General features: G+C 41.8%; 1 protein-coding gene across 4 annotated transcripts in view; it reads left to right on the top strand.

The window, feature by feature from the left end:
- ANAPC1 (anaphase promoting complex subunit 1) overlaps nucleotides 1-16287 on the top strand; it is a 35236-nt gene that overhangs the window by 15699 nt on the left and 3250 nt on the right. For 3 of the 4 annotated variants that reach the window (XM_074578653.1, XM_074578654.1, XM_074578655.1), the window contains exons 25-43: nucleotides 3657-3883; nucleotides 5123-5241; nucleotides 5780-6051; nucleotides 6375-6609; nucleotides 7800-7891; nucleotides 8065-8199; nucleotides 8378-8460; nucleotides 8613-8691; nucleotides 9286-9360; nucleotides 10060-10136; nucleotides 10371-10461; nucleotides 10553-10606; nucleotides 10910-11103; nucleotides 11480-11566; nucleotides 12080-12197; nucleotides 13055-13132; nucleotides 13565-13632; nucleotides 15255-15393; nucleotides 15786-15872. In XM_074578653.1, the coding sequence (XP_074434754.1) occupies nucleotides 3657-3883; nucleotides 5123-5241; nucleotides 5780-6051; nucleotides 6375-6609; nucleotides 7800-7891; nucleotides 8065-8199; nucleotides 8378-8460; nucleotides 8613-8691; nucleotides 9286-9360; nucleotides 10060-10136; nucleotides 10371-10461; nucleotides 10553-10606; nucleotides 10910-11103; nucleotides 11480-11566; nucleotides 12080-12197; nucleotides 13055-13132; nucleotides 13565-13632; nucleotides 15255-15393; nucleotides 15786-15872 (2310 nt within the window). The remainder of the gene's footprint in view (nucleotides 1-3656; nucleotides 3884-5122; nucleotides 5242-5779; nucleotides 6052-6374; nucleotides 6610-7799; nucleotides 7892-8064; nucleotides 8200-8377; nucleotides 8461-8612; nucleotides 8692-9285; nucleotides 9361-10059; nucleotides 10137-10370; nucleotides 10462-10552; nucleotides 10607-10909; nucleotides 11104-11479; nucleotides 11567-12079; nucleotides 12198-13054; nucleotides 13133-13564; nucleotides 13633-15254; nucleotides 15394-15785; nucleotides 15873-16287) is intronic. The other variant, XR_012585939.1, reaches the window with a different exon arrangement.

Here is a 16287-nt window from a genome sequence, read left to right as displayed (position 1 = left end):
ATTCAAGATTGAGGGCAACACAGGGCTTACATGTATGCGAGGGTATCGGTATAAAAAACACCATCTGGCACTGAAAGAGCACATGCATAGCTGTGCAAACTGTCGATATAAAACAGATTTTAAACTTAATTTAGGCATGGTGCTCAATTGGTTTGCCTACAGAGCTATTCGATTGCCTGTTGTAATTGTAAGTTCTCCTCCTCTCCAGAATGGCTGTACCTTTGAGAGGTGTTAGAGAGGTATTCTGTCCAGAAGCTCTGCCATCAAAACAGCAGAGGCACAGGGAGAGGAAGAGGGTATTCATTAGTCTGGCTGCTTCTTGGGTTGGCATGGCTGGCACCTCCCTCTCCTCTGGAAGAACTGCATTGCTTTCTGAAATAAGCTTTTCATATTTCTCTTTTATCTCAAAAAGGGTTTAGTTATTTGTATCCTGAAGTAAAATGAAAAAGTGTGTTTCTCTTAAATTATTTTCTTCTGATGGTGGGAGTCACTAGCATCTCATAGAGTTGTAGCTCATGTAAGTGTTTTTTATTGAGAACGCTCTGGAAGCCAGAATTCGTCTTGAAAGCTGGCTAGTGGCATGCATAAAACACCTAATAGTACCAGATTGTCTGTAGCCTTTTCACAAGTCAGGAAGAGGGGTTTGTAGTCTCAAGCACATCTTGGTCAAGATCCTTTTTGCTGTCTGAAGTTTGGGAGAGATATTAAAATTAGTCCAATTTTTTAACAGAGGCTTCACGACTAACTACGTATGAAAAAAAGTTAATTCATTTAGCAGAAAAATGTTCAACATGTTCAAATCCCATGTCTCACCACTCATTAAAAATCCATTTTATTTTCTGCTGGTGAACTTTTGCCCAACTGTAACAGTACTGAATCCTAAAATGATGATAAATTTGATTTTATCACTTACTTTATAACAATGCCTCGAATATATGTTGCCTTAAAAGGATAAAGTGATCTTCAAACACCAAATTGTTTGTCATTTCTGAGGAGGGTAGGGTGGAGTTTCCTGTTTCAAAACGGACGCTGGCTATATGGGTGGTGCAGTTATGTATTGAGATTTTACTGCATATTTATCAGAAGAAATTGGGTTTCATTCATCAGCTGTTAATTTACTTGCCTGGTGTCATGTATAACCGGTGAGCCTTAGGAAGACCCTGTGTTTGATCTAGTTTGTGTGATTCTGTGTCTTTCAGCTTGCTGAAATTCTGAGGTATAGAACAGGAAAAATGACCAGTTCAGAAAGAGGTGTGGGATTTTTTTGTTCCTAGATTTATCATAACAATATTTGTCATCACTTGCCTTGTTATTTTTTAAATTAATCTCTCATCTGTGAAAGATGGAACAGAAAGAAGAATATGCTGGCCCACCTTAGGGTCAACATCCAGATTATTTTGTCAGACCATAAGGAACCTGTATATTCTGCAGGAAAGCTTATTTCTGAAGAACCCTTTAAAAATAAAATGAACCATGCTTCAGATAGAGTGACAGCCTTTCTGAAACAAGTGTAGAGCAAGCAGATTGTGGACGTATTCTCTTGCATCCCGACCTATGATATCCCTACCGTTCTTGTCGGTGGTCCTGTGCATCCCTTCTGTGATGTGAACCAACAGGGGAGGACAGGGTCTTAAACGAGGATTTCATAAATCTTGCATAGGAAGAGGGCTTTTCCACAGTGCTTCTAAGCAATTAAATGCTTCAGTATTTTTCTGGTCATGTAGCTCTGGTGTGGAAGTTCAAAAAACGTTCTGGTGCTGTGGTGAAAACCAGGTTGGCTGACAGCAACAAACATTTGGAATTTACGACCATTCAGGCTGACTGTTTATTTTAACATATATCTTGGTTTTTCCAAGGTTTTTTGGGAAGGGGGAATCCGAATTATAGCCGTGATTCATCAAAACATCAATGTTTAGAAAAATAACACAGGTTTATGAACAGAATACACGGAACAGCAGCCCTGATTGGGTTGAGGGTCAGTAGGTCTTGGCGCTTCTAAAAGCAGGTTTTCACCAGGAGACTCTGTGCCTTCTGGAGTTTAACCTCTGTTTTAATATACATTGAAATGCTTCACCAAAGGCAAATGATGCTCAACAAATTTGGTTTTGTTGCCACAGCATTGGTAGATAAGGGGAGAGAGACCAACGTCATCTACCTGGACTCGTGCAAAGCATTTAGACACTGTCCCGCATGACATCCGGGTCTCTAAATTGGAAAGGCATGGATTTGACGGATGGACCACTTGGTGGATAAGGAACTGGCTAGACGGCCGCACTCAAAGGGTTGGGGTCAATGGCTCAATGTCCAAGTGGAGACCAGTGACAAGTGGCATTCCTCAGGGGTCAGTACTGGGACCAGTGCTGTTTAACATCTTTGTCAGAGACATGGACAGTGGGATTGAGCGCACCCTCAGCAAGTTTGCCGGTGACACCAAGCTGTGTGGCGCAGTCGACACGCTGGAGGGAAGGGATGCCATCCAGAGGGACCTGGACAGGCTTGAGAGGTGGGCCCATGTGAACCTCATGAAGTTTAACCAGGCCAAGTGCAAGGTCCTGCACCTGGGTCATGGCAATCCCAGGCACAAATACAGGTTGGGCAGAGAATGGCTTGAGAGCAGCCCTGAGGAGAAGGGCTTGGGGGTGCTGGTGGACGAGAAGCTCCACATGAGCCAGCAACGTGCGCTTGCAGCCCAGAAAGCCAACCGCATCCTGGGCTGCATCAAAAGAAGTATGGCCTGGCCAGCAGGTCCAGGGAGGTGATTCTGCTCCTCTACTGTGCTCTGGTGAGACCCCACCTGGAGTACTGCATGCAGCTCTGGAGCCCTCGGCACAAGAAGGACATGGACCTGCTGGAACGGGTCCAGCAGAAGGTCATGAAGATGATGCGAGGGTTGGAGCACCTCTGCTATGAGGACAGAGTGAGAGAGTTGGGCCTGTTCAGCCTGGAGAAGAGAACGCTCCAGGGAGACCTTATAGCAGCCTTCCAGTACCTAAAGGGGGCCTACAGGAAGGATGGGGAGGGGCTGTTTGCAAGGGTATGTAGCGATAGGACAAGGGGCAATGGTTTCAAACTGAAAGAGGAGAGATTTAATTAGATATCAGGAAGAAATTCTTTCCTGTGAGGGTGGTGAGACACTGGAACAGGTTGCCCAGAGAAGTTGTGGATGCCCCATCCCTGGAAGTGTTCAAGGCCAGGCTGGATGGGGCTTTGAGCAGCCTGGTCTAGTGGGAGGTGTCCCTGCCCTTGTCAGGGGCGTTGGAACTAGATAATCTTTAACGTCCCTTCCAACCCAAACCATTCTATGATTCTCTTATTTCATATGTCACCTCTGTATGCTCCCGCTTGTCAGTCCTTGCTCAACAGCCTTTGCTACATCTTTGATGCATTTGAGGTGTCATCTCCTCTTGTCTTGATAGTTATTTATCCCATTTAAATGTGCAAAAAAAGTTGAGTAAAATGTTCAGAAATCCTTGTGTCCTTCTAAATTAGCGTAAGGAGTGGATGAACACCATCATTCATAATTGCATAAATCTGAGTCTATTTACAGACACATCTTGGTGCAATTAATTGTGGTGCTGGTATTTGCTGGCTTTCTGACAGTTATCAATATCCATGTGCACTACTGGAAACTACTTTCCTTTCTCTTTCCCTTGCAGTCTGTGGGTCAAGTGCTGTCCTCTGATATTCCCTCCGGAACCGAATCGGAAGAGGATGAGGATGGCATGAATGACATGAATGAGGAAGTGATGTCACTAATATGGAGCGAGGATTTGAGAGTGCAGGAAGTACGCAGGCTCCTTCAGAGTGCCCGTCCTGTACGTGTCAATGTAGTGCAGATGCCAGAAGCCAGTGACCATGAATACATAGAAGAGAAAGAAAACCGGTAAACACTGTCTCCATTTCTAGCAGTATTTTGTTAGCGTTTCACTCAGGTGAAAAATTGTTTGAGTATTTTTAGTGGCTTAAAGTTAAGTATGTCTAACCAAACAGTGCAATTTATTTTAGTCCGACCTGAGCACTAAGGTACTCAGGCCTGAGTGAAGGACACATAGAAGGGTGTTGGTCTTCATAATCCAAGTCTTTGAAGCTCAGTGTACATAAAAGCTCTGCTGTATTTGAGTTGGAGGGCTCTCCACGTTGGAGCAGTGTATGGGAAAGACTGTTAGTGTGAATCCCAAACAGCATGTTGAGATCAGTTAGGGTTTGAAAGCAGATTGTAGCATTTTTTTTATCCCACCTAAAAAGTAAGAAATATAAGGAGGATTTACTCTCTAGAGAAAATGCCTCTGTAGAGAACAAAGCGTCGTCCATCCCCTGCCTAAAACTGGAGAGCCCTTTGTTCAGGTCTGATCTTAGGTCTAAGTAAGGCTTGGGTCAGGGGACCTAATTAATTCTACAGAAAGCAAATTCACAGTCCCATCCCTCTCTGTTTTGAAATCTCCTATCAGAGCTGTTATATGCCCAGTGGCCTCACAATTGCTCCCTTCCTGCTTCTTTGTTCACTTATTTTGAGGGTGTTAAAAGTATCTTCTTTAAAAAACAAACCAAAAAAAAAAAAAAAAAAAACACTTCAGAGCATCATTAACGTGCAGAACACTCTGCAGAAGTAGGAAGCTAAAAAGCTAAAGGAATGCATCAAATTATTGTCTGAACTAACAAGCTGAGTAATCTAACAAGTCTAGAAAGTGTTTCCAGAGTAAATCATAGAGAATTGTGGTCAGCATTCTTGGAAGCACATTATTAATTCTGACACACAGGTTATTACTAGATGTGATCACTAGTCATAGCAAGATCCCATACGGCAATCAGCTTTGTTTTGCTTTCTCCTTTCACCTTGTTTCTGATATGGCTGCTAAATTGTCCGTAGCACAGATTTGTCTAACCAGCAAAACCAGGGAAAAATAGTGGCAAGTTTCACCATGATGTCAGCTAAAGTATATCTTTATGATTAATCTTTTAAGGACCAAAGTTTGGCCTACTAAAAAACGAAAGACAGCGTGCTATCTTGTAGTCAGGGAAAAAAATGCCAGTGCCTGTTGTCTGTAGGTTCGTTTTTTGTCAAGTATTTGGAAAAATTTCCTGTATTAAGCAATTGGCTTGGTTTGTTTCATCTCCCCGACAGGTTGTTACAGCTGTGCCAGCGAACCATGGCACTGCCTGTTGGACGAGGAATGTTCACTTTGTTCTCATATCATCCTGTTCCAACGGAGCAGTTACCTATCCCTAAGCTGAATCTAACTGGTACGTTGGTCAGTGTTTTATTCCAAATAAATTCAGTGTTCAACAGAACATGATGGAGTTTCTTTCAATTGTTATTCCATTTCTTTCTGAACCTCTTATAATGTTTGTAGTATCTTCTGTGTCTTTCTGCGCAGAGTTTCATAGCTGAAGTGTTTCTTGTGGAGAAGTGACTCTGGTTTTGAATCTGCCACCTACTAGTTTCTTGTCCTGGAATGGTCAAGGCCAGTGTTACTATCTAACGCTGAGACTTTATATCAGGTGTATTCTGAGAAGCAGAGAAAAGTGACATAAATTGCCTAAGGACACACAGCTGGTCTGTGTTGGGTATGACCCATACAAGTCCACATCGCTTGTTTATCTAGTATACTGTGCGTCTGTCTTCTGACATGCGTGAAGATGCTGGAGGCTGTCTCAGATCAGAAGTGTTACCTAGTGTGCTGTCAGTGTTTATTCACATGGCACCTAACTGAAGCTGAGAGGTGTTTCTGAAGTGGTTTGGATTCACCTAAGTGCTTTTCATGATTTTTGTCATGGGCAGGCCGTGCTCCTCCTAGGAACACCACTGTTGATCTGAACAGTGGGAACATCGATGTGCCTCCTAACATGGCTTGCTGGGCCAGCTTTCACAACGGGGTAGCCGCCGGCCTGAAGATAGCACCTGCTTCACAGATCGACTCTGCTTGGATTGTCTATAACAAGCCCAAAATTGCTGAACTAGCAAATGAATATGCAGGCTTCCTCATGGCTCTGGGTCTCAACGGGCACCTCACAAAACTTGCCACGCTCAATATACATGACTACCTAACAAAGGTGAGATGTTTTTTCATAAGCAACAGAGAGAAATATCTACAGGACTTGAATTCTTTAGACAAAACAAGAAAGAAAAGTCAGAATATTTCTTTGAAACACTGAATTGGAAGTTGCCTGGTGTGAAAGAATATCACTGTTATTCATTAATGTTAGTAGCGCAGGACTTTTTTTCTGTTTGAAAGATTTTCAGCAGTATTATCACTTAATGTTTCCATATTGTGCACAGCTCATTGGGAGAGGTAAATGGAACACTGGGACAAGCGTTTTTCGCTTTCTGAACAGGTCTGCTTTCTTTGGTTGTTAATATTTGTTTCGTTTCTTAGGGCCATGAAATGACAAGTATTGGGCTGTTGCTTGGCGTTTCTGCCGCCAAGCTGGGCACAATGGATATGGCCATTACGCGCCTCCTGAGTATCCACATACCTGCCCTCCTGCCACCAACTTCAACAGAGCTGGATGTCCCCCACAATGTGCAGGTGGCTGCTGTGATAGGAATAGGCCTTGTCTATCAGGGCACTGCTCACAGGCACACAGCTGAGGTTCTGCTGGCTGAAATAGGTAGGTGCCAACACGGAAAAAACTGGGATGAGGACTGGGAGAATCGCAACATGTGAATGATTTGCACAATGCATCGTGGAGCTGAGAATTTTAACATTTTTAACTATATATCTGCCACCACAATATTCACCCCTCATTTTCCAAACCCCGTCTTCTGTTTTCAGAGGAGCAGAAGTTACTGTGGACTGTGTGTTTGCATAGCGTAGAACAACTGTTTAATTTAGTAGAAATGTGGCAGCATTGTTGCTGGACCCACATACTTCCCGTCTGGAAATTCTGTTTGATGAGAGCTGTTCTGGGATTTCTGGGGTTGCCAGGTACTTGGTAAAAGGACTGCAGGAACTACACGTTCCTCCTGACCGTATCTGCTGTATCTGCAGAGATCTTGACCCTCTATAGCTTTTGAGCAGATCCATTGCACACTTGTATTCCCAGCGCATCTGATGCTTCCCAGACATTTGTTGTTTCTCATGTCTGTCCGTGAGGTAGCTGCCACTGTAGAAACCAGATATGGAGACAAGGGATAGGGGAAAAAATGTTTTCCGCTTGCAAGGACAGTCTTTTTGACTCACTACATTGCTGGAAGTACAGCCGCTGTGTCCTAAATTCTGTTGCGAATTTTATTTAAGTCCTCCTAAAGAGCTGTCTTTAAGAGATGTTTCTGAATGGTAAATTTCTTACCTGAATTGTGTCCTCGTTCTGTGCATAGTTCTTCTGATTTTAGTTGTAACAGGTAGGTTCTTATTCACATTTATATGTAACTTTAGTTAAAAGAGACTGTATAATTTATTAGAAAATTGGTATAAATTTTAAGGGGGAAATTGTATCTGTTTCTGGGAATTTGATGTGTGCGAGCTTTTCTCGTAACAGCTTTTGAATTCTGCTGAAAACATTTGAATAGGTTGAGAGGTCTTAAAGTATACACAGTTGTAACATGGCATTTTCGCTGTCTCTCTGAACTCCAAACATATCATTTAGCAATATGTACTGCTCCTGGAGGGATTCACCGTTTGGTGATGAATGGGTTAAGTGACAAATATTTGTAATTCCACTCAGAACTTTCCTGACTCTGTTGAGAAGGGGCAGATTTTTTTTTTTCTCATTTCATTAGGAATGTAGTACTTAATTAAACAACATTTACTTAGTTGGAATTTTAAAAGATTAATTTCACTGATTTTTATTTTCTCCAGGACGACCCCCTGGACCAGAAATGGAGTACTGCACAGACAGAGAGTCCTATTCACTTGCATCTGGGCTAGCCTTAGGCATGGTTTGCCTAGGGGTAAGTGCCTCTCTTCGTTTCAACTGCAACTAGTAGAAGAATCATTCTATATTGGGGTGGGGGTAATAAGAGCTGTTTCATCCTTGACTCCCAACTGCCTTTGGCTGAAAGCATTTTTTTTTCTCATATAGGAAGGCACTTCCATATTATTTCTTCTCTTCTTCATTCCGTAGCATGGCAGTAACTTGATAGGCATGTCAGACCTCAATGTTCCCGAGCAGCTTTACCAGTACATGGTTGGGGGTCACAGGCGATTCCAGGCAGGAATGCACAGAGAGAAGCACAAGTCTCCCAGTTATCAAATCAAGGTACGTCTTCATGATTTTTTGCTCATTTAAGCTGAAAATAGCAATAGCTGGAAGTCTGACAAGTGTGTGTCTCTATGCACCTGCTGACTTTGAACGCATCGCTACACTACGTACACATCACTACAGGCTGTTGCCTTCTTAGTCAGCTGGCCTGAAAGTATGCGTTGTGTTTTCACAGGAGGGAGACACCATAAATGTGGATGTTACTTGCCCGGGTGCCACGCTTGCACTTGCTATGATCTACCTAAAGACTAATAACAGGTATTAACCTTTTAATTGCTCAGACATTTTGCAGTAACTTGCAGTAGCGGTTTAAACTGCCGTAATGTTGCCTCTGTTCTGTGTGGCTTGCTCAATTTTGTGCGTTGCTGAAATATGATCTGGAAACCCTGTTCCTTTACTGTTTCCTACAGATCAATTGCTGACTGGCTTCAAGCACCAGATACCATGTATTTGCTGGACTTTGTAAAACCAGAGTTCCTTTTATTGAGGGTAAGATTTGTTTGTTTGTTTCATTTCTCAGTCTATTTAAATTTTTTTTAATTTTTTTTTTTAGTTTTTAATCCAGCCTAGATGCCTATCAGGTAGAATCCTTTAGAAAGCTGGTAACCCTGTTGCTTGCCAGCCAAACTCATACTTCCAAACAATTTCTGCTTGTAGTAAGGCAGCTTGCTTGTCCTTCAGCACTAGAGACAGAATTTATTGAGAAATATTTGAATGATATGTTTTATGGGGAATGTTAAATGTTTAGGTAAATATTTATAGCTTTTCCCAAATTAATTTCACAGATAAAAAATAAGTTAAGTCTCAGCAGCTGTTACAAGTACATAGTGAATTTTCATCTGTTTACCAGCTAAAGATACATACCTTGCAAGGATTTATTCTGTAGTTCTTTTTTTCTGCAAGCAGAATTTGCATCTCTTAAAAGTGATTTTGTAATTTCTGTTTTGAAGGCTGAGAAATAGTGAAGAAGCTGCTAGTGCGTAGTTGGATTGTCTGCATTTCTGGATGCATTTAGCACACTAAAAATACCGTTTGTGTTGGGTTTTTTTACTTCCTTATGTTTTGGCTTTCTCACTCTTTTAGACCTTGGCTCGATGCCTGATTTTGTGGGATGACATCTTGCCCAATTCCAAGTGGGTTAATAGCAACGTGCCTCAAGTAAGTATTTACACTTAATGTGTTTATACTTCCCGGTTTTATACATCTCGCTGGATTGTTCTGCCTGTGAACGTTTCCTTAGTCACGTGAGCTGCACAAGACAATCTGTTAATTGTGTTCACGTGACAGAGATGATGTGTACATTGGATTCCTGGACTGTTACGTAGGAGCACTGGAGACTCCCATCCCGTCATGCTAGAGAGAAGACTGAGGAGGGATACAACTGTTGAAGACGTAAAATGGTGCCAGAGAGAGAAAGGGATTAGACTTTCCTCCAGATTGCCCAATCTTGAAACCAGGTGCAAAATTGCTGCAAGGAGGTTTCAGTTGGGCATTATGAGTAACTTAGATAAATATCTATCAGAAATACAGGATGTTGATGGACTACAGAGCCTCTTGAGGTCTCATCCTGTTCTGTTTTCTCTCATATTTGGGTAGATGCGATAACATCGTGCTTCTGACACAGTCTTGACGTTGTTTTAGAAATCTTTAAGGGATCCAGATCCAGGAGTATTGAAAGGTGTCCCTTTTGGATCAGAAGTACAAAGGAGCAATAGCATGTGGAAAAAAGCCCAGCTTTTATATGTGTGTGAAACAGGCCTGTTTTGTATCACTTAATGAACGCTCAATGCCCAGAGTTTCAATTGATTAATCAGTTTCCCCAGGTGAATTTTGCAATCTCTTATGGTTTTTTTGTAGATCATAAGAGAGAACAGTATATCTCTTCATGCAACGGAGCTGCCTTCATCTGAAGACCTGAGTTTAGAAACATTGGCGTAAGTAACATGTAAAAAATTCTTCTGAAAAATGCAGCTGAACTCTTTATGGAGATACCAGTATGCAAAAAAATCTCTCCCTTGATATTTAGGAAATTTTATTCTCTGTTTTCAGTAAAGGATAAGTCTTTCTTTCCAGTTTTCCCTTTCTTTAATTATAAAGGAGTTTGTGATGCGTATTCAGATGAGGAAAAGAGAAACATTTAGTCATTTCCTGTTTATGTTGCTTATTAGGCAAGCTCATGTTTACATCATTGCTGGAGCGTGTTTGTCACTGGGATTTCGATTTGCTGGTTCAGAAAATCTGGCAGCATTTAAGTGCTTGGTAAGAGGTTTTTATTTTTTCCTTTCAATTTCCATAGAGCTGTAACGTATCTTTTGTATCTGTATTTAGTATGCATTTCTTTTCTTTCCAGTACAAATATGCAACAGATTTTCTGAAATGTTTGTCAGCACCAACAGCTTCAATAGTAAGTTCTTTCTAGTTTTCCCTCAATGAAAAAGAGGCTTTGTGTGTAACGTGTTGTGATTACCGTCACCAAAACCGTAATGGATACAAAAACATCCCTTTTACTTTTCTATACTACAGACTATTTATAGAAAGTGGCAGGGCTGTGAATCATTTTTGCTTAGGACTTCACTGATTCTCCGCTCTCCCTCTTTCTGTGGAATGTGGTTTTCAAACTCCGGGGTAGAAAGCAGCGCATTACACCGACCAGAGGCGTGTGTTTGACCACAGAAGTGTAATAATGCCTTTCCTATTCTACTTGAAGACAGGTCACTATAATCTCGAAACGTGCTTGAGCGTCTTGCTGCTGTCTCTCGCAATGGTGATGGCTGGCTCTGGAAACCTCAAAGTCCTTCAGCTTTGCCGTTTCATGCACAAGAAGACAGGCGGAGAGATGAACTATGGGTTCCACTTGGCTCACCACATGGCTTTGGGACTTCTCTTTCTGGGAGGAGGAAGGTAACTTGCCGTTTCCAAAGGCAGGTTTTTTCTTTGTTCACCTGTCTTGCAAAAGCCGGAGCAGTGTGCAATTTACTTTTTTTTTTTTTTTTTTTTTTTTTAAATAACGTACAGATGCATAAAGACGTCTTCTATTGCAAATGAAAGTTCTGTTTCCTGGATACTGTGTTACTTGAATGCCATAGGAATGTTTCTGGCTTGTGTTTATCTCCTACTGCTACGTGTTTATTTTGACTGCTGTGGGAACACATTGATAAATTCCTTGCTTGTATGCACTTTGTCTTTCCCTTCCCTGGAACACCGGAATATTTTGAACACCTTTGCTAGTGGTCAGCCTTTGTTAGCACTGAAACTAACAGATAATGTTTTTCTACAGATATTCACTGAGCACTTCAAATTCTTCGATTGCTGCTCTCCTTTGTGCTCTGTACCCTCACTTCCCTGTTCACAGCACAGACAATCGGTAAGCGTTTACTAGGGTTCATATTTCCTTAAGCTAAATCATCTTCTTACAACAGAGCTTATCTAGAGACAAATGATCTAGAATTTCTACCTAGGCACTCTGTAAATAAATTTTTGAAGGTTTAAAAAAAAAAAGCGGAAAGCAGAAGAAATAAGTAAAGATACAAGATGATGGTAGTGACCTTTGATCAGTGAGAAAATGCAAGCAGGTTTCCTGAGGCTCCACGTTGTACTCCTATGACGTGACTGTTCCAGTTTACTCAGCTGTAAAGATTTTCATGGAAGATCTGTCCATCTATGATTCTTAATCAGTTTTGGTTACAATTCATTAAGCCCTGTTCTGTTAGCTAACCCGTACGTGTTAAAAAAAATACGAAACCTACAACATTACTACAAATTTCTATTTAGTTTAATTAACATCTGTATTTGGGTATTGGGCTGTGTGTGGTTTGGTATTTAGGGGTTATTCCCTGCCTGTACTGCACAGTGCTGAATTCTTTATTCCCACACACAGGTACCATCTTCAGGCTTTGCGTCACCTGTACGTGCTGGCGGCAGAACCAAGGCTCTTAACACCCGTTGATGTGGATACAAACACTCCCTGTTACGCACTGATAGAGGTTACATACAAGGTAATGTGTCTGGGAGTCAGTAAGGAGCAAAGGCCTTCGAGAAAGTGTGGGAGACAACTGAAGACTCTGATATACCAAAGGCACACTATTTTCATTGTTGTGGCCAGCAGACTTGGGTTTGTTTTCAAGTTGTGGTGGAGACAAGACAAATTCTACGCAAATAATTGAAGGGTTGTGCTCAGCCCACTCACACCTTTCAAGGTGACATCAAAGCACACGTGAGCAGAATACAGGACAAGTAAAAGACACCACAAAGTCTTCAAACAGTTGAGAGTGTCATGACTGACCCAGGGTCATAATTCTCCTCTTTCTATAGAGGAAGAGCTTTCAAAGACACAGAGGTGGTTGGAACCATCCATGCTTTTAAAAGCCTTCTCCTAAATCTGCTGAAATAAGCAAATTGATGTTTGTCCTTGGTGCCTGTATTGTGTGTCCTTTGGGGAAGAGTCCTTTCTGCAGGATTTATCTTGTACAGGCTTAGGTGAGACAGGTGGTGCTCATGAAAGGACTAAAGAAAGGCAGGAGAGAAGAGGTGCAGCATGGATCCCTTGTGGTTCTGGCAGAGAGTTCTGCATGTTCATAATATAGTTTACTTCTCAATCTTCAGATTTCAGTTGAAGGATGCCCGACTTGCACAATGTTATGTGTTGCTTCGTCCATGGGGGAAATATACCTTCAATTTAGGCTTATGTTTCCTGACATTAAAGGCAATGCTAAGTCATGTATTTACTCAGAACTCAGGAACAGAAACTGACTGACTTCTACCAATGGAGTTGTTATAAATGAGATGCGTGTTGTCTGTCTTTTCACATGAAAATGACCTTTACTAATACATGAATACTGCTGGCATTTTGAAGGGCACACAGTGGTATGCAGAAGCCACCGAGGAACTGATGGCACCCACGCTTCTTCCAGAGCTTCACTTACTGAAGCAGGTAAAGGAAGTCTCCATTTTAATGGGGAATTTAATCGCCCAGTTTGTGTCACAAAACAGTGCCAGAACAGAGATTTAGTGACTTTTCTTTGTTTCCCTGTCCTACCTTGGCCAGACTCTGGACAATGCTGTCTCATAGTAATGGCTCTGAAGGCAATTCTGTCACTATGGAGCACTTGTTAAATTATGCAACACCATTCTCTTCAGTCTTGATCATAATGCTTTCAAGATCTGGTGTAGTAGGGAGTTCCCTGTGCCAGAAAGCTTCGCTGTAGGAGAGACAAAGCTAGGTGCTCTTCCTCGGTGTTCAGGGTGGGTAACACTGCAAAAGGGCACATGCCCTTGTAAGAGCCCAGAAAGAACTTAACTTATGTAGAAAACTTAATTTTATGGTTTTGTTTATATCTAGTAATAAAAATGCTTACATTGACAGATCAGAGTGAAGGGACCACGGTACTGGGAATTATTAATAGATTTAAGCAAGGGAACGAATCATCTAAAGTAAGTATTCTTTATAGTGCCTAACTGAATAATAACATTGTAGTAATATTTTTTTAATTTTTTTTTTTTTAAAGCCTCCTGTACTTGTAACACCTACAGTTTGGAAAGAAGTCTGGTTTTGATCGGTTCGCTGTTGTGCACTTGATAGCACTTTAGGGTGAAGAAAGAAACTGCGTAGTTGGTTTCACCTATTGATGTGAATAATTCATGCAAAAACAGGGCAGGGGAAAACCTGATAGTAAAAACCGCAGATATTGGCAGCAGGATTGAGCAGTACCAGAAACCATCTTAAACTCATGGTTTTAGTTTAGTTTTGAGTTGATGTGATGTCATGTTTCCCAGACTGTAGCTAACTGTTACTGTTTTGTGAAATACTATTTTTCTCATGTTACGTGAAGTATACAAGGTGCTGCTTACTGCATTTTAACTCTCCGTCAGGCAACTGTGAAAAACAGAAATCTTACCGGAATACAGTATCTGTGGGCAAAATCATTCTCATCTTTGCACTTAACAGCCTACAGCGTAACTTGTTGCTGTGAGCAGCATAGAAGAAGCCAGCTGCATCTTTCATCAGTAGCATGTTTTTTCTAGTTAATTTAAATGCCACTATTGAGATTAAATTAGGCACCACAATGCAGCATCTAGTGCAGATTCCTCCAGATCAGGAGGCACATACTGATTCAACTGCTGCACCAGCGCTGGCAGAAGCCAGCTTTGTTCTCCTGGGTTGAGCCTTTACCACACTTGAGCACTTGTTTGTCCAAAAGAGCCTTCCTGTGCTGCTGCAGCAGAAACCAGCGTGGGTGACTGAGGAGCTTGCTGCCTTTGGGACTTACCTGTTATCTGGGTCTCCACATGCTTTGAATCTGCCAGCTCTCATGTCACAACATCTTGTCCTCAGACCTTTAAGATGATAGAGATCTGGGTGGCAGTGTTTTGGAGATAAATGCATGTGCGAGAAATAATTTTCCCTATCTTACTTACTGCATGTGAATTGCTGCAATATTGCTATGCTAAGCAGTTAGTTTCAGTACAGATAACTTAATTATTTTAAAGATGCGCAATGCCTACAGTTAATAGTGCAACTGATACTCTGAATCAGGTAAACATACAGATGCTTTGCAGTTGTGTAACTCTGAACTGCTGCATACTTCTGTTTGTAGGCTGGGTCAGGAATAGTGGGGTTTTGTGGTGGTTTGGGGGTTTTTTTTTTGTTTTGTGGTGGCTTGGGGTTTTTTTTTACATGGAGGAAGGACCATCACAGCATGCCTTTAAAACTGTGGATACCAACTTGCATGGTTTTCCTTGGTGCTGGGAGCTCATCCTAGAGAGTCTAACAAGAACCCGCAGTGGCTTCAGGAAGTTAGATTCCTTGTATTAGTAGGGCTCAGCCCTCTTTCATCACCATTGCCTGCCATCACATCACCTTTTGGTAGCAGCCTGCCCTGAAGATACCAAGATTTCTATGCATATGCAAGTGAGGCAGGGTTTAAATAATCAGGACAAAGCCTTAAACAGGCATATTATTGCACATGAGCTGTTGGAGTTCACATTTCCTTTACAGATCTGCCTCATTGTGTATATGTGTCAATCTAAAGTAAGCACTGTTGTTGTTGTTTCAGATCAATTCTTTCCAAAGGTGGTGTCTTGTATGTGAAGCTAAGAGCTGGGCAGCTCTCCTACAAGGAGGACCCGATGGGCTGGCGCAGTCTCTTAGCACAAACTGTTACTCACCGAAACTCTGAAGCTCGGGCATTCAAGGTATCGCTCCCAAACTGGGTTCCTGCCAGGAATGCTGTCTCTAGAAAGGCTGAGGGAAGCACAGCAGGTTGTGCTGTGTTATTTATTTCCAGCACCTAGCTCTGCCACATGGTTATGAGTACTGAAGTGACTTGCTTTGCTTGAGGGAAAGGAAGTCTAGTGGCTTTCACAGGGCATGCAATGAGCTTAAGCTAAGAGCAGCTATGTGAATGTACGTTTGTCGTGGGCAGACAGAAGCGTTGGGACACGTTTTGCCCATGATGTGCTTTATGTAGGTTACAATTTTCTTGTTTCTGTGCCGGGGAAGGAAGGGTTGGGTATAAATCGCTAGTACGTTTGTGCAGTAAAACCAGTAAGATCATTTTAAGAGGGTGTTTTAATCTGTTTTTTAGCCAGAAGCAATTTCAGCTTTCACTTCTGATCCTGCTCTGTTTTCATTCGCTGATTACTTCTGCAAACCAACTGTGAACATGGGCCAGGTATGATGTCTAGATGTGAACTAGCATGGTTTCTTGCTTACATGAATAAAAGGTGGGGGAAAAAACCTACATTAAACTGAGGAACAGAATTCGGTCCTTCAAGTAGTGGGAACAGGGAATATTCTAAGGGATGTTTTGTAATACAGAGGTGTAAAACAGTGTCGACCTGTAGTTTTTGTTGGTTTTGTTTTGTTTTTTAACCATTGGTTACATCACAATTGCTGCTAGTTGTCGACACCGGTGGTATTTATTGCAGAATGTGTTTAGCAAATACTGAGACCCCTGTTCAGTGTCCTGAAGCATTTAGGTGAAGTCGCTGCAGAAGGGTTGGGGTGTTTTGCACTATATTTCTCTGCACTAAATGACTTAAGGGAGGGAGAAAATATAGCTGCGTTATGCCTAGTTTTAATAAGCC

The sequence above is a fragment of the Larus michahellis genome, chromosome 3 (assembly GCF_964199755.1).
Source record: "Larus michahellis chromosome 3, bLarMic1.1, whole genome shotgun sequence".
Lineage (NCBI taxonomy): Eukaryota > Metazoa > Chordata > Aves > Charadriiformes > Laridae > Larus > Larus michahellis.
The sequence above is the reverse complement of the archived record's forward strand: the minus strand, read 5'-3'. Positions and strand labels throughout refer to the sequence as shown.